Source organism: Dendroctonus ponderosae, unplaced genomic scaffold (assembly GCF_020466585.1).
Source record: "Dendroctonus ponderosae isolate FM_Combo_2020 unplaced genomic scaffold, Dpon_F_20191213v2 Dpon_F_20191213_4, whole genome shotgun sequence".
Classification (NCBI taxonomy): Eukaryota; Metazoa; Arthropoda; class Insecta; order Coleoptera; family Curculionidae; genus Dendroctonus; species Dendroctonus ponderosae.
The window spans coordinates 11314821-11340114 of NW_026018611.1; the positions used below are offsets into that span (position 1 = coordinate 11314821).

At 31.3% G+C, this 25294-nt stretch overlaps 3 protein-coding genes across 5 annotated transcripts in view; 1 reads left to right on the forward strand and 2 right to left on the reverse strand.

Moving 5' to 3' along the window:
• LOC109542117 (facilitated trehalose transporter Tret1) overlaps nt 1-17713 on the reverse strand; it is a 37621-nt gene extending 19908 nt beyond the window's left edge. For all 3 annotated transcript variants that reach the window (XM_019911182.2, XM_019911180.2, XM_019911179.2), the window contains exon 1: nt 17616-17713. In XM_019911182.2, the coding sequence (XP_019766741.2) occupies nt 17616-17626 (11 nt within the window). In that variant the 5' untranslated portion in view covers nt 17627-17713. The remainder of the gene's footprint in view (nt 1-17615) is intronic.
• On the forward strand, nt 4282-16231 carry LOC109542116 (facilitated trehalose transporter Tret1). The gene is made up of 6 exons (XM_019911178.2): nt 4282-4971; nt 5032-5167; nt 9006-9191; nt 12636-12755; nt 12812-12978; nt 13032-16231. Exons 1-6 carry the CDS (start codon nt 4840-4842, stop codon nt 14007-14009), a joined length of 1719 nt encoding a protein of 572 aa, XP_019766737.2. The 5' UTR covers nt 4282-4839; the 3' UTR covers nt 14010-16231.
• A 2066-nt stretch (nt 17714-19779) lies between the features above and the next one.
• On the reverse strand, nt 19780-25228 carry LOC109542121 (adenosine deaminase 2). The gene is made up of 4 exons (XM_048665994.1): nt 24642-25228; nt 24307-24580; nt 23865-24165; nt 19780-20988 (listed from the first exon to the last, which is right to left on the reverse strand). Exons 1-4 carry the CDS (start codon nt 25034-25036, stop codon nt 20444-20446), a joined length of 1515 nt encoding a protein of 504 aa, XP_048521951.1. The 5' UTR covers nt 25037-25228; the 3' UTR covers nt 19780-20443.
• Nucleotides 25229-25294: the final 66 nt, after the last annotated feature.

A 25294-nucleotide genomic window follows, 5' to 3' on the forward strand; every position in this document is an offset into this window, starting at 1 on the left:
GGGGGGGATCAAGTAGTAGAAATTCAGACTTTTGTTGTGTATAAAGTTAGAAAATTGGCGTTTGTCGCTGTAAACTCAGCACAAGGGGTGTCATGACCCTCATGAGCCCCCCTGGATCCGCCCTTGGGTGGAATAAATATCAAACACACAAATACTCCAAAAACTAAATAAAGAAAAATAAATAATATACACAGTAAAACGTGGAAAATTGGAATATCTGGGGCACATCGTGAGAAACGAAACCATATACAAACTACTAAAATGCATCTTAGATCTTACAGGGTCAAGTGTAAGGCAAGAGAAGCGTTGGAAGAAGACGACTATCTTGGCTGAAGAACCTGGTTTGAAACATCCACCACGGGACTATTCAGAGCAGCGACAAATAAAGTTATCATTGCTAGAATGGTTGCTAACATTCGGTAACGGGTAGGCACTAGAAGAACAAGAAGTAAACTACACAGGCACTCGGACTAAAAGATGCTTCTTGAGAATACTTGCTTTTAAACCAAATATTTTGTACAGAAAGAAACGCTTGATTACGTTAATATTCTTTGCTGAACGTCAATCTAATAGCACAGCTTAAATACCATAATATCTGTGGGGCACTTAAATAGACTAGTTTAATACTAGCGCAACAGCGTAATAACAGAAATAGTTCGTAAATAGTAAAAAATACAGCAGCTTGTTTATAATAAAGTAACAATATATAAGGAGAGAACGATAGTTTTTCTAGTGGTGGTCGTAGGTCTTATTTCTGGTTTTTTCTTTTCGTGATGTTTAAAAAAATAAATTATTTGATGTTCAGCTGTTGCTCTAAAATAACATTGTAGGTGTGGCAAAAAGGGGACTGTTGTTTAAGATCTTTCGCTTAAGGCCTTAATGACCAAAAATTTGATACATAAGAGCGTGGTAAATAAATTTGTGTTTTGGCCAGCAAAAGCAAGTATCCCTTGTTAGCAGGAGAATTACTCGTTAGCCAATATGTTTTCCAATAATGTAGGAATCAATAGTATATGATTGGTGATAATATTTATTAATTGCTTGCTCTATCAATGCTGCAATTTTACCTAAGTAAAACCTACGTCTACAGTAACCTTTTCTATAAAAAATTGTCGATTTCCCCGTATTAAAATATTTTCCAATTATATCATTTTTTCGTAGCGTTTCATTTTCTGGTATATCTTCTTAACAGTATTCCAGATTATTAGTGTCTGGTTAATGTCATATGCAATGCATTATGTATGTCGTTTCTAGAAGGCGATATAATATATGTGTAATAAATTGCAATTTGCTGGTTATGCGCTTTCTAAGTTTTATATTTCTTATTCCCACAACGGAAACATTTTGCTAAATAAAGACACTACAAATAGCACTCTTCAATGTGTTACTTTTTATACTTCAGATGTTTTGAGGAAGCTTTATTTTGAGTTGAACAGGCTGAATTTAAGTTTTTGGTAGTATTATCCTTAGGTAGATTATTTGTTGCTTTACTCATCGCTCAGAAAATGTTGAGCAGGATTTGAAACAACTGTTACGGGACACATTTGCATCAAGTTTTTCGAAAATAAATTTTTCAGAAACGAAAAATACTTCACAAGTTTGAAGTTGTTCGTTCAGTAAAGAAGAGTGGCACTCTAAATGTCGTATAAATTAAATCAAATCACATGAATTCCTGAATTTTGCGAGCTCGTATTTAGGAAGCTTCCTAAATGTTGATTGAAAATTGAACGGTTTTACGCAACAGCAGACTCTTTCAAATCAAATTTCCAAAGTAAAGCCAGTAGAAACTTGAAGGATTGACATTCTCTAGAAGACGCTTTGTTTAAATAATATTTTGGCGTAAATTTGCACCCTGCGCTTTCTCGGGATGCCAACGTCTAGGGAGCTCTTTCCTAAGCTGTATGCGTTCAATTTTTTTGCCCTAGGATATTTTTGCATCTTGTCTATGTACCTACTGGCTAAAGGTTCAGTTTAGCTTTAATGCATAAGACCTTTCGCCGTTACGCAACATGCCTTTCCAAACGCCATTTCACCTTTACTATTCCCCAAGCTTCTGAAAATTTGTCATCCTTAAATATGGACTGACGGTCACAAAATGATTTAATATTATTACAATTAAATATAGGAAGCCCAGCAAAATATATTCCTGCTCAAAGGGGATTAAAAAATGTCCACTAATCTCGAAGCTTACAGCCTGAAAGATTTTTTCCGAATGTATATGGATGGTTTAACAGTAATGTGCGAATGGTTAAAACTAAGTTGAAGTAAGCAAATTGTAATTTTGACTCTAGTTTAATGGCAAACCTGCAATTTTACTATAAAGATCATTGATATTTTGTTATTTATTTGATGTGATTGTAGATTCTTCTTACTGTTCGAAACTCGTCTTTGCTCAGGCTCAACCCAAAGGAATTAATTCAAAAAAAGGATGATTCAAAATTGGTTTTATTTCTCTGGAGATGCTGCCTCGAGGAATTTGCCAAATATACAAAAACAAATGACAAACATTTTTACTTGAAAATAGAGGAAACCATAAATTTCAATTTTCAAAATGTTGTTTTTCAATTTAGGTTCCAAAACAGTGTTACAAATATATTCCATATCAAAGCGTAATTCATTACATGAGTTTTCCAACAGATCTTCACTTTATAATCTTACTTTACAACATTAGTTTCTGTTCTATTCCAGAATTTTTGATTCTTACCACCAGCTAGATGTTCAAGAAAAGTTCTCTGGTGAGAAAAGTTAATAGAATGGTACAGCTTTTCGCTTCAACTGTGACTGAAAACGAAGTTGAAGATCCGAACTTTTAACTGGTTTTTCATGTTTGGCTTCGGTGCTTTTTTCTATAAAAATCAACACAAATTTCAGAAATCATCGTTTCAATTGAGATAACTTCCACCTTCTTCGACAACATTTCCTTTTTCAAAAGAATGAACTTTCTTGTAATAAAGAGCAAACCGCATATTCTATACGTCGATCATGAGGAAGATGTGACCGATCGATAGTCTCCCCAAGAAAAGTAAACTTTACGCATGTTTGACATTGTTAATCATTTTAAGTTTTGAAGAGCGCAATCCAAACACTAACCACAAATACGCGCTAAGATTAACATGGTTGTGAACAATTATGCACCTGAATGTGTGATCACCGTCGTGACTTTATAAAAGTTTTATAGTATTCATTTTTCCAATGTTTTATTACAATATTTCTTCACAATTTGCTTTTGTGTCCACCTAGAAAATGCCGCTTGCATTTAGTCACGACAACAAAAATTTCGAATCTACTGTTAAATACGACCAAATAAATCCTTGTTAATAGTCTAGTAAGAGGATGCAAGTGCTTCAAAGTCCAGTAGCTCATCTCAGAAGAAGACTAGATAAGCGTGTGAGAGCAACATTCTTAACTTTTTTCTTATATTTATTCATATTAAAATATCTTATTTTTTGTAACCTTTACTTTAGCTACTGACGTATGTATGTATGTACCATCGCTAGAAGATACTGAACAGTGTTTGCAAAATACATTTTAACTACTGGAAGAATACAAACAGTGGTTCATATTTCATATAAAGAAGAATATAAACAGTGATTCCGATTTGCTCCATACAGTTTATGTAACTATAAAATTCAAACTCCAAAAATGGAGAAACGGAATACAACAAGAAATTTGAGTTAAAGTTTGAAAGTAAGTGTTATAATTAAAACGACAGCTTGGCAATATGTTTTTCTTTAAATAGGTTTTAAATGAGCGGGCATATTGTAAAGGGAGCATCGTATAAAGTTTAGTAAATTTCGTTTAAATATCTCCATGTGATTTTCAAGCCTTTTATCATTATGAATGATTTTTTTTGAGAAAAAATCGGCACTTTAAACATTAATTTTGTCGTATAAAACACCTCCACTGCCTATTTTCAATCGGTTTCAACTGTTCAGGTTCTGACCGGAATGTTATCCGTCTGCATAAAGTACTCAATATGTAGTTTTATTCAGTAGTTTCAAAAACAGTGAAAATTATCTGAGTTAAAGCATTATTATATTTTTGATGCTTGATTTATATTTAAAAAAAACCGTTTGCAGAAATCTATTATAGTAAGTTGTGTGTATTATTTCACGTATTCGTGAAGTACCATCAACCGAACAGACCCGCTCGTAATTCCAGTTGAAATCATCTGGCAAATATTGATAAAATTATCTGTTTCAACAAACTGATTAGAAGATACCTACGCGAATACGAATAAAACTGTATTTAAGAACATTTGATTTATACCGCCAAATCATTTCATCCCAATAACAGTACATAAACAAGCCAGACTGAATTTTTGAAGTACCCTGGTAGTTATGTATTCGATTGTTTAAAAAAATCAGTACACTTTACATTGATAGCAGTGATAATGTTAATAAACCCCATAACCACAGTATTTAAAAGCAGTTATAATTAGTATGTGAAATTATATGCCAGACCAAGCCGAACAAAGCTTATTAGTGGAAATTGTTAAAGTCAACATGATAGTGCAAGATCCAAAAATATGAGTTTAGGATCAAAGAAAGGAAATTCTTCAAATATACGTTAAGTACTCCATAAACAGTCTGTTCAGTGGCATGTTTCAAGATAAATTCAGAAACCAGAGATAAATGTTGATATTTAATTCTTATTATTACTTGTTAGCGATCTTTGTACTTAATTTGCTTTGTGTCGTTTCGGGAAGTGGATGCAGCCATTATTTATTAGTGTCTATTCAGTGCTAAATTTGGCCACTTTTCAACGTTCGCAGTGTTTGCGGTTAGGCATGCCTGTTGTCTAGATTCCCAAGTTAACTGATAACTAATCAAATTGAAGATGAGTAAAGGGGAAGATGTGGAAGATTTTGCTGCAAATGAAACAGATAAATTAAAAGAAAACGTAATATCAATAGATGAAAGCAATGATAAAGAAGCGTTGGTTTTACCATGGAGGGATTCCGTGAAACAAGTAAGGGCCATCGTCAAACCATTAATTATAAAATCGGATTAAATAGCACGCAATTTCTAGATTATTGCTTGTTGCATAGCACATACTTTGGTCATACAACCCGGAATTAACATGGCCTTTAGTGCAGTCTTGTTACCTCAGCTTCAAGAGTCGGGAAGTAACATTGAAATTGATAAATCGCAAGCATCATGGATAGGTGTGTATTGAATTTTAAATAAAACTACAACTAAAATAATGATCATCAAGGAAAATTGCGGAATTATTTATACAGGGTCATTATCAGGTTATTGCAGTCATTACTATTTGAAATGCTTTCAAAGACGTACAATTGTTGTTATGGTCTCAAAAATCCGCATGGCTGATGTGAAAGAAAACATCCTGTATTATTTAAGGGTGGCGTTAATTGTGTCTGCTGCTAATTCTGCAAACTGTTTTTCCACTGCTTCAAACAATTGGTATTAAACCTATAATTGTTGTAAATTCAATATCCTGTTCACAATCTTGGTAAATTAAAGCTGACATGCATTTAATAATCGCAGCACATTTCTAATATTTAGAATTACTTCAGAAACGGAAAACTGCAAGGTTGCCTTAACGAAAATGTATGACCACTGTGTATACAGGGTGTTGGGTTAAACGATGTTGGAAAACTCATGTGTTTGGAATTACCGCTACTGTTCAGCATACTTTTCAAGATGCAAAGTTCTATTTGTACTTACAAATAACAGCAACTCTGATGTAAAATCAAACACCCCACCCCGTATATAATTATTTTTGGGTCGTAGCAAATTCCGCCGCTTCAACAGAAGCAACAATATTAAAAATTTTAAAATCCAAAATTCTGTTAATCTTAGAAAGTTAACGCTGATGTACCTTTGATTCTTCACGTACATTTAGAACATTTAGAATAACTATCTAAATGCAAAACTAGATATTGATTTTAGACTGTCGCTACTGTTTAATATCAGTTTTAATGTTTAATCTTTGTGTTCACAAATAACAACGGTTTTGATGTCAAATAAAATATATTTAGTTTCGGATCGCACTAGATCCTGCGAATTTCCTCTTATTTTGTTTTCTTCTTTGATTGCCCGGAATACGACTTTAATTAAATTTAAGCCGCATGAAACTTTCCAAGACTGTAACATTTTCGTATTTTGATTGCACCGAATATTTCCGAATTTCCATACAGCACAGAATGTTAGATATCGGTGGTTCAAAAAGTTTAAACAGCATAAATTCATCGCAAGTTGACACTTTAGGCCCCCAAAAGGTCTAATCCGTCTCTGCGAATAATGCCAATATTTCCAAAATTAATTACTTTGGTGCAGATTAGCATTGGAAAATTAAAGTTGGTTCAATAAAATGGTTGAATTATATTCCTAAAAAAATATATTCCTAAACTTTCGAGATTCGAGGTAACTAAATTAATACTTTTGCCAAAATGACATTAACAAAAATTTGTAATTTAATTTAATAGCTTTAGTTTACATAAACTGTCGATAATGAGAAAATACATAAAAATTACGCAATGCACTAAAAGATTTAATGACATGTTTCTTCTGGCTCGTGTTGCTTACATTTTTTTCTCAACAGATCTAATTTACTAACGTTTTTAACGTCTTAAAGTTTCACCATTAATAAATTACATTTTCCAATTATATGAATACTTTAAATCCACAGTTGTTTTAAATCGTCACCTTACAATTTTCGAAGAAGAAATTTGAACTATTTGAGGTACAAATACAAGGGTTCTTTCATACATAATCCTCAAACAGTTTCTTAAACATTTTCAATAAGTTCGGCTGGACGCCTTTGGACAATCATACTAATATACGAAAATACATTGGGAACATTTTTCTTTGTTGAATCAGCTGGTTTCGGTCCTCTAGTTTCTTCGATTATATAAATTATCATCCATATGTTTCAAACTGTTTTTCAATAGAGCAATTTTATTTTTATTCACTACCGGTAAATCAAGAAACATCTAGCAAATTCTCAATTTGACCTGTTCATACTGTTTATATAGAATACATAATTTCTTTTATAAGAACTTCGTTTTTTCAATTGTTTATTGGTCTACATATTACAATGAAAATATCAGATGACTTTCAAATAGATATGTTTTCTTAACTGCGACGTCTTATAGTGTATTAAGCAGATTCATGCTTAGTTAGTCTTACATACATTTAAATATTACCAAATTTGGTGGATACAGGATCAACATTTGGAAATTACAAATATTTTTTCAACCTACACTAAAAATCAAGTAAATCTTTTGGTTGATGGAGAAATATTGTTTTAATCAGCTAATCCAACTTGAAATTGGAATTCAATATTGATTTGTTGCTGGTCTGTGTGCAACAGTAAATTTCGATGATACCATGATAGAAAACACGAACATAAACTGAAAAAAAACTAGAAAAAATCTTATCTGACGTTGGCGTTTTGTAAGAAAATATAATTAAAATTTTTAATTAATGATATATTGTAGTAAAAATGAGAAAATATACTTGTTTTTGCTAACAAAGTTAGCAAATACAGAAATTAACAATGTGTTTAAAGTAGCACGCTCAAACTCTCTTCTGGCAAATAGGAAAATTGCTTTTCATCCAAAGTTTTCTTGCAATTATTACGGAAATTGTAAAGAAAGTGATATTTAATAGACTTGTACCGGTCATGGGTGTGCCTGAGATCAACACGTGTGGAACTCTGCACTTGCTTACATCAATGAAAGAAAACGTTTGAAAAGACGAACTGTATACAGCGAACTGTAAACAAGTATTTGTTAACATTTATATCGCATTACTTAACACTATTGTTTCAAAACAATAAATTGAAAAGATTTCATAGAAAAATTCTAACAAATACTTTTTATAGATTTATTGAATTGCAAGTATTCGAAGGCCAAGAATAGAATTTAATGCGTCTTATACATTGCTACCCTATTTATCTTAACGATTATTGACTTTACGTTAAAATACGATTTAAACGTTAACTAATAGCAGTCATTGTTGTTCAAAAATTGTATCATTGTATTAAGAAAGCTTTTTTTAACATCTGACGCCTTTTTTACATCTGATATTGATAGTCAATACTTTTTTTTTATTAGTAATACATTTTGGATGTTTACCGACAGTTAGCAACATATTTATTAATTTTTAATGGGATGATAAACAGTGCAGCAGATGAAACTGTTTATCACGTAAACTATTATGTAACCACTATTTGACTTACAATCAATGTTGTGTGAGCTGGCTATAAATCGATCAAAATTCATCTAAACTTAAGGCAACCGATGATTGGCAGTTTAAACAAAAAGAAAATTCTTGGAAACTCAAAATCGTTCGAAATATATGTTGACTTATGTGTAGCAGACTGCAGATTTAAAAGATAGTACAATCAAAAATAGATATAATATACAGGATGTTTTTGGCATAAAACAATGTTGTTAGGATGAAAGTATTTTAGATTATTTGGAGAAAATGTATACTTATTTCTATATACTCTAGCTACACGCCAATACGTTTTGTTTGCTCATAATAATATCATGGTAAAAAGCCAACTAAAAACAATATGAGGAATGTACATAAAGAACATCCCAATAATCTAAACAGCTAAATCTGAATATTAATAACAGAAACACAATAATTATATGTGTGATGGTGTTCTATGTTCAAACTAAAGTACTTTTCTGTTAATTCTCATTTGAATTCACATTATGTTTGTAAACATTATAAATAAAAAAAATAAAATAAAAAAGTGGGTCAATGAGTAGGCAGAAAATATTGATAGAAAAAGGTTTAATCGTAATGGGTTTATATTAACGAAAATATAAATAATGTTAAAAGAAATTTTTAAAAATGTGTATTATCAATTATCTTGACTAGTATTAGATTTGTTGCATTCGCTTAATACTTAAGTGAAGTCATTTAACAGCAATTACAATATAAAATATATAAACATAAGTCCTAACTGCTAAAATAAATTAAAAACCTTTATATTTTGCCTCGTTCAATGAACGGTTGTTTCAGCTAGCATAGTGGCAATTGCTCTACCAATTGGATCTTTAAGTATAGGTCCTATGATGGATCGATTTGGCAGGAAGAAAATGTGTATCTTGGCTACTCTTCCGTTTTTAGTATCATGGGCTTTACACGCATTTGCTACCGATGTTTGGTGCATTTATATCGCCAGGATAATTGCAGGATTTAGTGGAGGTAAAGGGAATCTTTTAAGTTTATTTTTATAATATAAGTTTATATTTAGTGTCTAAAAGTCAGTAAATTGTTAAAATGTGATTAAAACAAATTGATAAAATTTAAAAACTAGACTGTCAGACTAGAATGTGATCGATCATACATTTAATCATAGTAGTAAACAGAAGTCTGGGGGCAATCGATTTATAAGATACAGTTGAAAAGTGTTCTGGTATAAATAGGACAAAAATTCTTTACAAATATTTTGATTATAAATATTCAAATCTTTAGCAATCTTCCTCATGTTCAGTGCAGAATATCTTTGCACCATCCAATAATTTTTTAAACTCTTCTGATTTTATCAAACTATTTAACGCATTTGAATTTTTAACTAAAACCTGCTTACCATGGAAATTAACTCAAGAGCCCTTCGTCTTTTATAGAAGAATTTCAAATAAGCACTCTTTCTTGCAAAACTGTATTTTCAATACAAAAATTAATTTTCTTTTATATTGAATAACTTATAAACAAAAATTAAGGAAAAGAAAGTTAAGCATATTTTTCAACAACACTTTTCAATTATTTCCAAAAATTAGAAACACATGGTTCACAGCGTTTTTTAATTACAGTTCCATCAAATTTCACTATCCTCTCACTTTTAGTTACTATGAGCAAAACTAAAATCATCTTTGCATTGCGATATCATCAATTTTATATTTTTAAATTGAGTTTTTCAACACTTCTTTGCATCGGTACCTATTTACGCTGAAATAAATACTAATTTTGTTTCGACAGTTATATAATATAGTATATTTTAGTATTTTTAAAGACTTCACAGAAGTTTGTTAACAAAGACCTCCAGGCAAAGTTTTTATAATACTAGTAAGTAACTCGTTTAATTCAATATTTAATAGAATTACAGTAATAATTTGATTGATTAAATGTTAATATGGACCTAAAACTGAAGAAATGTCAGTTTTTAAGAGTTTTCCAAATAAATCATTATAAGCTTTTGCTTTTTCAGTTCGAAGAAATATTGTTGTAAAAAGACCCAGAAATATTTATTAGAGTTTTGCCCTTAAAAAAAGTTTTCCAAAGCGGTTAAGGAGGCTAGTCTGCATGTATTTTATAATTTTTCACAGAAAATACCTGAAGATGAAGAATGATCTGAAAATTTAAAAGAACTTTAAAAATCTTCAGAGCGGTTAGGGAGGCGAATTTCCATTTTGTTTGTAAACTTTTGCTCTCTAGTCGTTTTTCAACATACTCTCAATTACTTTCGGTAAAAATCTGAATAAAATTATTTGGTGTTTGTGCCAAATTTGCAGCTGAAAAGGGTTTCCTAAAGTTGTAGGGAACTTTGGGAACCGATGAAGGAGGCGAATTTTCTGGCAAAATTAATTTTGTAATTTTTGGCTGAAAAGACCCCATTACTGACAGAAGAGAGGAAAATCACCAGAAAATAATGGTTATTTGAGTCTTCGGTTAAAAAGTTTTAGTTTTGTGATCGGTTTTGGAGGAAACCCTAATGGTTTTCGAGAAGAAACGGGAGGAATTTATTTTCGATTTTGTCCCGAATTCGACGCTGAAAAAAGGTTTTGTGAAATTTTCACAAAGCTCTAAATTTATCTTGTAATTTTTAGCGCAAAAAACCTCCAGATCGTCAGTATTTTAATTGAAACAAAATAGAGCGTTTTTCAGTCAAAACTAAAATACCAAATTTTTTTAACAAACTCTACGGTCTTCAGAGGAATGAAGGTGACAAGATTTCCAAATAATATGTTATAAGCTTTCGCTGATTCTGTTCGTTTTTTGATAGAAAATTATTTGATTTTTACCAAATTTGAAGCTGGATAGGGACTTCAAAACTTTTTACAAAGCGACGAAGGATTCGAAATTTATTTCATAATTTTTCACGGAAAATACCTTAAGGTTGAGAGCATTTTTAAGTAAATTTAATTAACTAAAAAATATAAATAATAAATTACCATTAAAATAAATCTAAAAACAAGTAAAAAAATCATCAACATTATCCCCGCAACGGAACTGAATTACTGCACCGGTGCATTGGGTTGGCGCACCAAGCCATTTCCGCAGCACTGCGCCAACTCCTAAAAATTAACTGAGTTACCCAGGCCTACTGTGAAATAAGGCAAAACATAAGTTGCTTAATACACTTAAATCTGTTGAAAACAAATTCAGTCGAAAACAAAGCTAGGTTTCAATTAGCGATAAAAATACACAAAATGCACTGACGATATTTATAATGCTCATTTTGTTAAATAGTTTTATGGCTCGTTCAAGAAATTGCAAAAAATAGGTACAAACTTTTCAACAATTTCATACTTACAAACGTTTTCCACTTTTCAATTTTGGAAATTTTCTGTTGAACACTCATTTTTCCCACTAGTTGTTCACTATTAGCAGATTTTGACTTCAATTCCAGAAGATGTACAGACTTACATTCAATAAATTTCAATTTCACATCTTGAATGCTTGTTCCTTTTAATATAATATACATATAAACCGTAAACCCTTTTATTATTGTTGGTATAAAGACTTTTTTAGAAAGATCAGTTTTAATCTTCTGCTGAGGATGGTACAGTTTTTGATAAAGTACTAACTTGTACATACTTTCCTGACTGTGGTTCAATTCCAAATCAAAATTAATTTCTGAGTTTTAGTCATTTATTGTCTCTATTTATCAATTAAAATACGTTTCGGTGTATTTTTCCACCATCATCAGTTTTTATGTGTGGCGTTGTTTTATGTGTGCCTTGGCATACATTTTTCGATGTAAGCCAACAAATTTATGCCAAGGCTTAAAGCAGCAACAACGCTACACATAAAAACTGATGATGGTGGAAAAATACACCGAAACGTATTTTAATTGATAAATAGAGACAATAAATGACTGAATCCCAGGAATTAATTTTGATTTGGAATAAAGTACTAACACCAATTATTTTATTTTTATTATATTTTTTCACGTATAATGATAATCTTGTTCTGAAAGGCTACGTTTCATCAAAAAATTTTAGAACAATTTTGAAGGGATCTTTGGTTCACTTTTGATAATATGAATTACGCTTGTAATTAGTTGCGTGTTTTGTTATTTGATCTTGAACTTTAAACTTGGTAAAGGAAACAGTTTAGGAATACTCATAGTAGAATAAAATAGACATAAGACAAACATGAGCTTACAGGACTTCTTAGTTCTTCTGGTAAGTTTTCTTCTCTTTACTTTTATCTATTTGGTATTCAGAGACAGCTTTCGGCTTTTGTTTTTTTTGCCATGAAGCTCCAAATATCAGAAGTATTGATTTGGATTGTTTTTTATTCAATTTCAGAGGTTCCTGTGCTTCCAGATACATAAAAACATCAAAAGTCTAGAATAACCATTTAAAATCAAACTACTTTTAGGGCAATTAAAACTCATATCTAACCATGCATTTCTTGTTTTAGGCTTAACAACAGTGGCTCTAGTTTATGTGAGTGAAATCGCCCATCCAAAGTACCGGCCAATGCTGCTCTCCTTGAATAGTGTTTTTGTTACATTTGGAATATTGCTCACATGCGTTTTAGGTGACACAATTTTCAAGTAAAATTGAATAAAATCTTTACTTTTGATACGGTTTTAGGCTTCTGGTTCGACTGGCGTCTTATGTCCAAGATCTTCTTTTGTTTGGTATTATTTACCACTTTTGCACTTTTTTGGATACCTGAAAGCCCGTATTGGCTAGTAGTTTTTAAAAATGATACTCTCGGGAGCGCTCGCTCATTGAAATGGATATACAGTAATAATCTGGTAAGATATTCTGCTGACAATTGGTAAAATATTGTCATTAATTTCCGTTTCAGATTGCTGAAAATGCATACAAAAGGGTATTAGAAAGCAGACATCAAATAACAGGAAAGACAAAAGATGAAACGTCCGAAAAATCTCAACTGCTTCGGATCAAAAAGAATTTTAATATTTACAAGGAGCCGATTGTTTGGAAGCCGCTTTTAATTCTGTTGATTATATTTCTCTTTCAACAACTCTCAGGTGCTTACGTTATTGTTTTTTATGCGGTAGAAGTTTTCCGTGGAATTTCTAATAGCACAATGGATGGATTTGGTGCTTTAGTTTTGTTGGGCACTATAAGATTTGTTACTTCAATAATCTCTTCGCTCATATCCAGAAAAGTTGGACGGCGGAAATTGATGTTTTTTTCTGCCTTTGGGATGATTGTAACTAGTTTTGGATGTGGTTTTAATATGTACTTTTCCCAAAACTTTCAAAGTAATTCAATTCTCAAAAGTGATTCATCGGTATTGTCTAGGAATGTTGGTCTTAATTTGTCGTCTTTACCTCCAGAGCTATTAGTTCCTGTTAATACAACCACATCTAGTTCAGATGCAGATTTACATACACTATCCCCATTTCCATTACATCTTTTAGGTTTAAATGTTACCGCAAATTATCCAGAAGCTTCGAAACTGACTGAAAGTACAAACAAAATGTCCCTATTCTTAGTGCTGGGTTATGTGTGTTTTAGTTCATTTGGCTACCTAGTGATACCATGGACTTTAATCGGTGAACTGTTACCAGTTAAAGTTAGAGGCAAACTTGGAGGCGTCATAGTATCGGTGGCCTACATTCTTATGTTTGGAGTTGTTAAAATATTTCCATTCCTAATGGAATCGGTGACAATGGACCATTTGTTTATAATTTTAGGACTAATCAACACTTTAGGTTTGGTATTTTTGTACATTTGGTTGCCGGAAACACTAGGAAAAACTTTTGAGGAAATTTCGGAGAAATTTGAACACCAGAAAAGTACACGAGCTTCCTAGCATTTTTTTACTAAACTATGTTGTTAATAGTAAATATTTTATATATATTGTAAATGTGATATAAAATTGCCTGTTTCTTCTATTGTTCCAGTTCGGTTATACTGCTAATTGGGGATAATTTCAAATATCTGCGCATCTCAGAAGTGAATTGTGAGACCCTTATACGAACTTCCCGAAATAAGCTCAATCCTAACAAAGTATTTCAATATTTCTAAAACATTTTGCTTATTTTTAAAATTGGCAATATTAAGTGCGATGTTATACGTTAAGCAAATGCAAGCGTGTTATTTTGAGAGATTTTTATATTTTGAACATTTAGGCTTCCCCCTTAAATCTGCCTACGAAATAATTCAAGTTAAGGAATTTCATTTTATCATTTAAAAAAACTTAATATATCGTACGCATTTAAAAATAGAGTTTCTCTTATTTTAGCTTATGAAATGTTAACAGCGACAATTTATTGCTTGCTAGCTTGTGCAAATAAGCTAAATTCTCAATTTAATTGCATAATACGGATTCACATTATAAATATTTTCTTAAATAAATTTCTTAATGCGTCTATGTAAATCTAATCAAATTGGTTATTTTAATTTGAGTAATATTTATTTAAATTACAACGAGCAACATTGATTTGGCATGACGATTCATGCTCAAAATACGAAATATTTTTAAACTGAAAAAACATAATTTTGCAAAATCTTAAGTTGAACTGAAAAGTTTGCAGTGATTTTATGATGTTTTGCATTCAGAAGAGCGTATATTAATATATCGTTCTCATTTTTGAAATTTTGGACTGTTCTGACAGAATTTAATGAGCCTCAGACTCAGACTAGGTTCTGGAGATACTGTAGCAAAAATATTCAAATTACTATTCAGGTAAGTTACGAGAAATAAAAAAAATATATTTTCTCTTTTCACAATTAGAACAAGACTTTTCTTCAAGCTACCCTATCAGCAATGTTCTGATAATTATTCGATTTAAAAGAGTGCTTTCGAAACACTTGAAGAAAAAGTTTATAAAGATAAAAGAAACGAAACAAAGACTATCCAGTCCGCATCGTAAAGGTTCTGATGATTGTTATTTCGCCAGCTATTTTGAACCATTTCTCAGATGGTTCATCTGAAACATATTATTTGCCTAATAGCGAATCAGATGTTTTTAGCTGGTTTTGAGAAATAATAGTTTTAGATTTCATCTGCTTGATTTAACGCTAATACCAATGTCCACTTGAATTTTTCGGGTAAAAAAATATATTACTAGAAATCCGATATATATAATTATAGGCGACACTCCAGATATTTTTGATTAGAAGATGGTTCTCAGTTCGCTAAATCGGAATGGTCGTACCCTCTAACCAGCTATTTCCTACTCTTTCCAGTATATCCCTTTATAAAAATTTTGAAGTACCCTTAAGGGTCTAGAGCTTTCCGTATTAAGAACACGTTTGCCTAAAGATGTCTCCTGAAACTTTAACCTTATTCCCATTTTCCAAACGTCGAATTATCATCAAATGTTCAAACTTGGCGATCCTTGTAATGCAAAACTCTGCTCCGATTTGAATATTCAGCAATCACCAAGATGGTTTAGGTGAAACCTTAAGTAGTTATTTCAATTTTCAGTTTGCTGTATAAGCAAATACACAAGCTCAAAAATTTAGAATTTCTGCACTAAATCTTTAATATTATTATTAGATTTTATTTTTATTATAGTTTTAATGATTATTTTCTGACTGTTTTTAGTGACCAGCTAGCATTTTATCATTTCTTCAATATCAAGTTACTGTAATCATTTAGCAATCGGGACTGTACATGTTTACTAAAAAATGTTTCCTAATATTTATTAAGCACTTTATATTTTATTTACCTGAATTATTTTTGCGCTTCTAAATTCCTTTTCATATTTCATTTTTCATTTCCCAAAATCCAGATTTTTTTCCTGGTAGGAAGAAATTGTCAGGTACGAATAAACTTAACAAAAAGATTAACTTCAGTACAGTTTTAATACGCCTGAATTAAATCAAAAGTCAATTCAAGTTTTGGGTTTAAAAAATAATCGTTACATTACTCAGACTTACGGGGTGATTTTTTCTTCCCCTTTAGATGTAACATAAAATTTTATTTATTATAGAATGTTACATTTTTAAGCATAAACATTTAATTAATAAGTGTAAAGATAATACTAGAATAGTAAACCTAATAAATAAATATTTATTTAGTATAAAGTGGATTTTGCTTACTACTATCCCATCCTTACGCAGCTGCAAATTCAAATGTATTTTAAATTACACATCACCATATCTCAACGTAAGATGATGTCATTGTGAGTAATAGTTTTTTATATTTTTATGTGTCGATTTTACCCACCAAACTAACCATTATTGAAAAATCTCTGCGGAAGCACTAAGCACACGTTACCCTGTCAATCCAAAGCTACAAGACGTAGATACAATATTTTTGCACGGAAAACTTATTTAAAAACAGAAAACACTTTAAAGATATTTCTAGAATACGTTTGCTCAATTTTTCAGAAGAAAGATCCAGACAAAAATCGCGTTTCTACACAATCAAACCCGATTAAACGCCCAAATAATGCAGATATTTCTTTGTCATTTTATCTCAACAAGTGGTCCGTTCACAGTCCACTTTTCACAAAACTTGAATTTATTTTTCTTTTAGGACCGTCCTAACGATCTTTGCAAAAGTTTGTATTTCTCTTGGCATAAAATTTAAATGATTTAGATAAATTATTGAAATGGTTTAGACCATTGTGTGTGCGCGCACCATGTGCCTTGCACAAGGAATATAAAAGGGAGAATTCAAGCTAGTTGATTCATATTTGTACACATATTCACTCTTTCATTGATATTCTTTTAATTTTTAATAAAAAAATTGTATTTTGAACAAAACATAATTGGAATTCTCAGGGTAGATTGAAATAAAAAACCATAAAAAAATAGCGCACGGGCTTAGTTGAAAAAAATTACTTAACAGTCAAAAATTTTCTTCCATAAGGTTTATTCGGGATATTGAATATTTTGTAGTTTCCGTAGTAAGACATAACTTTTGAATAACTTTTTATTTCACTACCTGCCGAAATTGTGGAAATAATGCCTGTGATAAAAATACATTTTGTAAACTCTCACGCATCCTGTGCACCAGTATCCTTATAAAAATGCCTTTAGAAGAAGTAAAAGTAATGAAAGAATAATTGTTATATGAAGTGGGGTAAATAATATATATGAATAATTTAATAACACAGCACTATAACAGCGACAATAAAATTCCGCTATTTTTCTTACATGGTGAATTTTAAATATCTCAATAATAATTTTAAATATCTTTAAGCAAATGTTTCGTTATAGATTTATTTTAAATAACTCTTGCAGGATTTTTTTTACCTTTTTATGGTTCATCAGTAAACCGATCGAAACATCATTTTCTAATTTATTACTATTAAACAGAAAAACCAAACAAATATGTTAAGTATAACTAAAGTGTCAATAATGTATTTAATTGTTACAGATGTGAGTTTTTTCCGAGAAACATACATCACTATTGATAAATTTAACTACTAAACTACTATTTTTTGGTAAATCAAAAACTTACCCTTCAGTCATTTTAGTGAACAGCGCTAAACACAGAACAGATCTAAAAACGCCAACAAAAACAAAAAACGCAATGTCAATTTTTCCCGAAGCTTACTGACGAAGCAACAAGCAGGAAATTTGAAAGCGTTTTTTGGACATAATCCAAAGTGTTCACGTCATTATGATTGTTTTGGGATTTGTGATTTGTTGGCGACCACGTTTTGCTTTCAAAGCCAAAATCCCGGGGCAATAACTTGTACTTTCATCATAATTTTGATTATGTTTTGCTAATTTTTTTTTCAAGTAGGTATTAGTATGAATCAAGCTATAATAATAATTTCGATAAAATCCAGTCCAAAGCACAAACTTATAAAAAATTGAAACAATCATGCTCTATCCAGTCATTACATTAGACTTACCTATGTCAAGCTTTCTTGCATATGTTCTATTTAATTTGTTTATTTTGGCACGTTCTAATATTGACGAAATGTACAGTCTCGTCACAGTAACACTTCAGGAATTTCATTGTTGAAATAAGTGCTTACACTCAACGGCGCCCTACGCTTATATAAACCTGAATACATTGTCAAAAGTTTATATGATAGAGAAAAATAATTTGTAATGAATCTAATTTTACAAAAAGAAAACAATGTATGAAAGACGTTTTTTATTTCAGTAATTATCCAAAATTCGTTTATTGGCAAATGTTTTAATCAAATTGAAAATCTCATTTCAAACAATTTTATCAATTTTAATCCATTTATTCGGGGAATTTGAGACAGAATTAAACGAGTAGATAACAAATTCAATAGTAGAACTATCGTCAAAACATCAAATATAATTAGAAGCTAAATTTTTAAAGCCAAATCCTCAAGACAAACCTTTGAATATTTGCCATTAAATAAAGGAATTAAAAAGCACTAATCATACATAAAAAACAAATAATTTTATAAATCACATATTTTCCTACATGCATTTGATAATTTCTACCAAATTCAATGCGATGTTGCGATGATTTTAACAAAGGATCTACCAACCAAAAAAAAGTAAAATTAAAGATATTCCATCAATTTTACTTAATCAAGATAATTGATCAACCTTTTGGATAGCACTAGAATTACTGCACTGTAACAAAAAAGTTTATTTAGGCGCCAGAAGCACAGTCAGCAGGACAATTAGACGCTATGAAGAGATTGGTGAATAGCAGAACTCGAAGTGGTCTTCTTCGTGCTACCAGAGATTGGTGGAGTCCACTAATCTCTGGTGCTACCATGTACATACGTGAAGATTGAGAAGATGTGGCTCCTATAGAGAAATGTGCAAATATCCCTCAGAAAATAATGATTAATTTGATTATTGGAATGAGCAGACATGTGAATGCGTTGTTAAGAAGTAGAGGCTTAAATACTGAACAATAATTATGCTGTTAAATTTTTCATTTTCGGTTGTTCGTCACATATATAATTTTTCAATCAATACGTGGATTTTTCAAATTTTTCCGTCTGAATTGTAATTTATTTTTATATTTGATAATTCGTTGAAATTAAGTCAATTTTGCCGAATTTTGAAAGCTTTTCATCTGGATTTTACACCGACTTTTCCAAAATTTAATGTTAAATTAAAAGTTAATTTAATTTATGAGGCCAGAAAGCTAGAATGATTATTAACCTTCTTTTTATAGCCAAACCAAACTAAACTCGTCAACCAAACATTCTAAATATTCACTATGCTATTTTTTCCGTTCCGAAGAAACACACTGTTTTTCGGAAGTATGCTAATTTTAGACAATTTTAAGCACAAAAAGTTTTTCCGAAATAAATTTTGGGCAGAATCAAATGCCTTAAACGGACCAATTCTACTGTATTTAATGATAAGTTTCTCGAGTCACTTGATTTTTTAAAATACCTATGAAAGCAGGTATGTGTGTTTCTCAAAATTTTTATGAAACGTAATTATGACATCATGAAAACATTAGTCCATTAGAGATTCCAAAGAAATTGGAAACCAGGACTGTCTGAACCTGGAACAAATGGCAAATACAAAATTTTCATTTAAAATTTATTTTTTTAACGAAGCACAAGAGAGGCTTTTATAAATTCTGCCAAATCGAGATACACGTGTTCTATTTCTAACGCACGAATGTGTTAGAATTCGCCTACGTGTTATGATTGATCTGGAAGGAGCTGCAATGGAACAAGTTCCAAATCGTCAAAAAAATCCGCATTTTTAAGATTTGCAAACTGGCCACTATAAAGGTACTTGCAAACTATAAAATTGTGGCGCCCAAAAGCAAACACTGGAATAATTTGTTTCAATATTAATGGAAAAAGCTGTAAGAACTTTAGAAATTAAGGGATGTAGCAAAAACAACGTAATTTATCCAAAAAGAACAGTTTAGTGCTCTGGAACATTAGAATGCTCCTTTAGCATTTGCGAAAGCTAAGCTTTTAGAAAAATACTTTTCTTCACTATTCACTTTGAACAAATACTTACTGAATCTTTATCCAAGTTAATTGAAATATCGTCGTTCACATGTGTGAATATTATTGATTGCATATACGTGTTTGTATGGCGGTAAATTAATTTGTAACCCATGGTATTTCAAAACGAGACGCTTGTGGTTTTCAAATTTTATTTACACGCGGGACAATAAATACAGGTTAACTAATTCATAGAATATTGGCATGACTTATTCGATGAGATCACCAATTTCACTTGATTGGTTATCTTACCATCTCGTCTGAGATCATACAATTTGGCTGTAGCTGATTTGAGCAAAATTAGTTATATATATACAATTGGGATCATTAACTGTCACAGCCAAACAGAAAACACAACACAGGAAAATCAAAGAATCTCGTCTTTGCGGACTTGAATTAAAAATGTTCGCCAGTCATTTTCCCATCTCTTCAACGCCACCTCTTTTGCATACAAGTCCATGCTGCTGTAGAGTATCGAATTGTATGCCAGTTGTTTTAGTAATCGGATATCGCTATGTCGACTCGACATTGCCATGAACGCCACGTACCAATCATAGCTCAGACCTTTGGCACCCCATAGACTTGGATCATCAGATGTGATAATCACCGGATAATTATTGGCTATAAGATGATTAGCTGGGTGGTTTCTAAGATCAGAGACCAGGCCCAATACCTGATTTGAAATGGGGCATATTTCCAGGCCGATGTTTTGTTCTTTGACTTTTTTCATGACCTCAGGATGCTTTAAAATGGCATACGCGTGCCCTATTCGAGTAGCGTTTAACAGAACCGCATCGATAAGATTTTCGTCTGTTTTGGCACCATTCGATAAGGTCTCACCAGCATGCAGGAACAATCTGGACTGTTTTGTCATTTTCAGAAGACTGGGGATGAAATCTTTTAATGGAGGACCTAAAATTGCAGATATGAGATGATATTTTCAAAGATCAGTCGAATTTATTTTAATATGGTGTGGCGCAAGAAGCACTGGTCCAATTTCTAAAACTTGTTAAATGTTAAAAAAGTTTAAATGAGCAAAATTTCCGTTTCTTGGCACAGTTCTTCAAATTTCAAGCATAAAATTATCATTCTTTTGGGTTGTTTGCCTTTTATAACAACGTCTAAAGATTGAAGTAAATATTTTTTGAAAACCAAAATATTCATGGATGGATGAACTTTTCATGGCGTGAAGTATAGACTTTAAACGATGAAAAATCTAGTTTGCTTAGTTTTTTCCAGTTTAGTCTAGTTCTAAATTAGAAACGATTAATTTTTGTAACAAGGGCCTGTATAAATTAAAATAATCCAATTTCCAATGAAGAACAACCTTTGATACATTTGCAAAATCAGGGAAAACTCCGGTTGTAACAGAATTTTAATTTATTCTATAATTCACAAAATCTCTACGTTTTATTTCATTTAATTTATTTGATCTATCGATATTATCATAGGAATACATATCTTCTCTAGTCAATAATAACTTTAAAAAAATGTTTACTATCAATTACAGAAGAATCCTTTCGATTTTCTCTCTGAACTGTCTTCTTTCCAAAAATTAGAAACCGTTTTATTTTCATTGTGATCAACTTAGACAGAAATACGCTGGATTTAAACTATTTGCTGGAAAACTAGACAGTTCAATCGTTGTAAAAATTGATTTTTCTAATTTTTTTCCTTAAAACATTCAGAAAATCAAATATGTTTCGAATTCATTCAAAGTTTTGTAAATGTTAGTTGCTTACTCCTTTTGGTATCAAATTGAAAATATTCTAAATTCTGGCTTTAACAATATGTTGCCCCTATTGCATATTTCAATAATAATAAATCATCGAATTTTCGTGAATATTTACTGTATTGTGGATAAAATTGCCTTTTCTAAATCTTAAATTTTCATTAATACAAGCGTGTTTTGCATGTTCTGCGTGACTTAAGCAAAAATTTACTCGTATATATTTTCTCTTGTGTGAATTTTGTGTCTGAAGTTTATTGCAAGGGAAAATTACTGAGCTCAATAATAAGCCTCCAAAAATCAGATTGCTTTTAAAAAGCAGAATTTAAAACTTCTGCTTCAACTTATAGCGAATTACTATTCTTTAGGTTTAGAACCTTCGACAAACCACAATGAAATAAACGAGTTTTGGTTAGCGTCAGGTGAAAAAAATCAATTGTCGACAAAGCAGTAAAACTCGGTTATTTTATTCTAGAGAGTACTTTAAAAGCATACTTAAATCAAATTTTCATGTCGTTTTAACATCAGTTTGGAAACTCCAAGTTGGAGCTGATAAAGAAGTTAAAATTATAAAATATATGTTCATCGAAGTCGGAATAACATTCACCGGTTTTCATGTGTGGGTATTGTTAATAAATGTTCATCTTTTTGAGTTTAGCTGTTTTCTATTAGTTTGTTTCAGTTTCGTTCCCTCAAAATATGCGACCACAATTTCTGGTTATTAACTGTGATGAGATTTAATAATAAAAAGTGGGAAATAATTAAAACCAGGGCGCAAAAACCGAATGGGCTGATGGGCTTTTTGTGTAAAAATAGAGATAGTGTTTTCTTATTATTATTAAAACCATTGAAAAAATAATAAGTCTTAACACGGGTAAAATGGTTTCAATAGACATCAAATTGAACTTCCAACTGTCTATTTTCCGGATCAATTAAAAACCAGTACGATTTCCAATAGGATTAAAAAAGTGAAGAATTTTAGACAATTTATACCAATTATTAAGTTTCGAATTTTTTTTAAATTGGCCTTAAAATTAACTAGAATTGATATGATTCGTATTTATTTTCAATAATTTGAAATTTAAATTTTGATTGTTTCTACAATTGTGAAAACCTGAAAATTCTATTTTCTGGTACCTTTTTGAGTTAGTTATCCCAGAGTGAATATAAGCGACAATTTTATACAAAGTGTACAATCTTCTTGTAGAGGAAATCGAAATAAAATTGGGAAAAAATTTTATAAGTTTACTAAACCAGACTTTGAATGTTTCATCGCTTGAATTAATTTATTCAGTGTTACGTCGATTGCAAACAACTTAACTAAATCACTAAGCGTTGAAATAGTTGTTACTAAGAAGGCATTAAAACAGACCATTGAAAATACTCAATAGTTTTGAAGATTAATAACAAATTAATGATTGTAATTTTCATAACATCTTTAATAATAAAATAATGATGTGCGACAAATGAACTTGGCGACTATTAAATAATTCAATTTGGAGGATTTGACCAAAATCTTATTGGAAGAAAATATATTAGAGATCGGTTTTAAATGGTCTTCTGAGAAAACTTTTGGAATTAAATTCTTGACCACCTTCTATATCAATTTGTATTTTTGAAAAGTACAGGCAATAAGGAATTTAATTTATGTGGTATTCAGAAAGAAGTGCTTTCGAGTTGGTTACCAAATTTTTTCTTCATGAGTTTTTTCTTACTTAGAGTGTAACCGATTTTTTCCCTCATGAACCGAAAATCAGGCTACACAAATACTTCAAAAAATAAATATATTTTTCGAAATATAGGGAAGTCTGATTCCCAATATATTTCAATTTGAAAGCTCTCAAGCATTTCAGCCAAGACTAACAGTCCTATTTTATCTATGAATCGGGGTTTTCAATAACCAGAAGAAGTTGCTAGGCAGATTACTCTTTAGACTATTTATATTTAGATATTTCTCAAGACCACATAGAACCGTTCCCTATATGTTCCACTTTTTAAAATAATAATAATAAAATAATGCAATACTATTACAAATTCAGTTCCAAGTGAAATTCCTTACCTGGGTCTTCTTGGCCTACTAAATCAAAACCGGCAATAAAATTCGGAAACTCCTCATCTAGTCGAGATAAAACGTGCGCGTAATGTTCCACAACTGAGTTATTTGTAAACCGACTAGGAGCAAAAATTAATTTGGCACCCCAAAAATCTGGATAATCATCCATGAATTCCTTAGTAGTTTCCACGTAAACTCTGACGGTTTCTTCCTGATCATACACTGTTCCATATAGATCATAAAGCAGAGGTAATGTGCTTCGAAACTCTATATACTTTATGTTATCCTCGTATTGCTCTCTGAGAGCCTGAAAGCAATAAAGATATTATATTGTATGTAAAAAGCACACGTGTTCCGTCTATGATAGGTCATTTGCTTTATCCATAAAATGTTTTTTTTTCTGGGGCAATAAACCATTTTTTTGGTTTTGATTGATATAATTTGTTACCTGGTAGAAATAATCCTTAAAAACCGGCTTGTAAGTTAACAAGGACTTCATTGTATCGAAGATATGCTGGAACTCTTTCCAGATAGTGTTCACATCAGAATGAAGAAGCGCTGTGTTATTTCTCATCAAAGTCATCTGCTCTTTGAGTCTGTGGCCAAAAGTTCTGTCGATTTGCCTTAGATGGGCAATGGGGCTCCACGGGGCACCAGGATGTTGTTTGAAAAATTTAAGAGTTATTGCACCAGATTCACTCTCCATTGCATAAATATTTTCTCTGTAAATTCATTTGTAAATCGAATGAAAGGGAATGATAAACTATTTACTAAAGTACTTACCGAAATGTAATATTGTAATATATATAATCAGCCGACACTAATGCTGTTTCATGCGAATGTAGAGAAGCTCCTTTAGGAAACTTCTGTATAATGCGGAATACTTTTGATTTCTCAATGTGGGGCTTGGCGTTGAAAAAATGTTGACTGGCCCAAAATTCACTAGGGTTCTTCACACCCTTGTCAAATTCTTCGTTTCTCCATCTTTCTAAAATTTCGTTCACCACTCGTTCTTCATTGTTCAGAACAAGGTGCCCTCCTAGGCTATCATCCAGAGATTTCTTCAGTAGCTCACGTCTTTCGTTGAAGTAGATATTCAATTCATCCGGAGGTAATGGTAAGTGCAAAGCATAGCAACACCCCACAAAAACTAGATACGCAAACAGTCTCTGATACATGTTGAAAATAATTGCTGTTCACGTTCACCAAGATTAGCATTATAAGCATTTTTCTATTGGACGATTACTTACAATACCTAATTTAGGTTTTATGGTATTGAACTACATAACAGTTGGTTTGGTCTTGGTCAGAACCATTGGCGTAACAAGTTGGATTTTCAATGGGTTCATTGACCTTCATGCATTGATTAAACGAAAAAAAAAATTGAAACATTAAAAATATTTCTTTTCATATGGAGGCCATTGAAAAATTGCAAG

Excerpts from the sequence above, each read along its gene's own strand:
- LOC109542121 (XM_048665994.1), bottom strand. The coding sequence starts at position 25,036 with ATGTATCAGAGACTGTTTGCGTATCTAGTTTTTGTGGGGTGTTGCTAT. Across the intron at positions 24,166-24,306 it reads TTAAGGATTATTTCTACCAG|GCTCTCAGAGAGCAATACGA; the intron begins GTAACAAATTAT and ends TATTGCTTTCAG. Across the intron at positions 20,989-23,864 it reads AGTAGGCCAAGAAGACCCAG|GTCCTCCATTAAAAGATTTC; the intron begins GTAAGGAATTTC and ends CTGCAATTTTAG.
- LOC109542116 (XM_019911178.2), top strand. The coding sequence starts at position 4,840 with ATGAGTAAAGGGGAAGATGTGGAAGATTTTGCTGCAAATGAAACAGAT. Across the intron at positions 4,972-5,031 it reads GGAGGGATTCCGTGAAACAA|ATTATTGCTTGTTGCATAGC; the intron begins GTAAGGGCCATC and ends CGCAATTTCTAG. Across the intron at positions 12,979-13,031 it reads GGATATACAGTAATAATCTG|ATTGCTGAAAATGCATACAA; the intron begins GTAAGATATTCT and ends TTTCCGTTTCAG.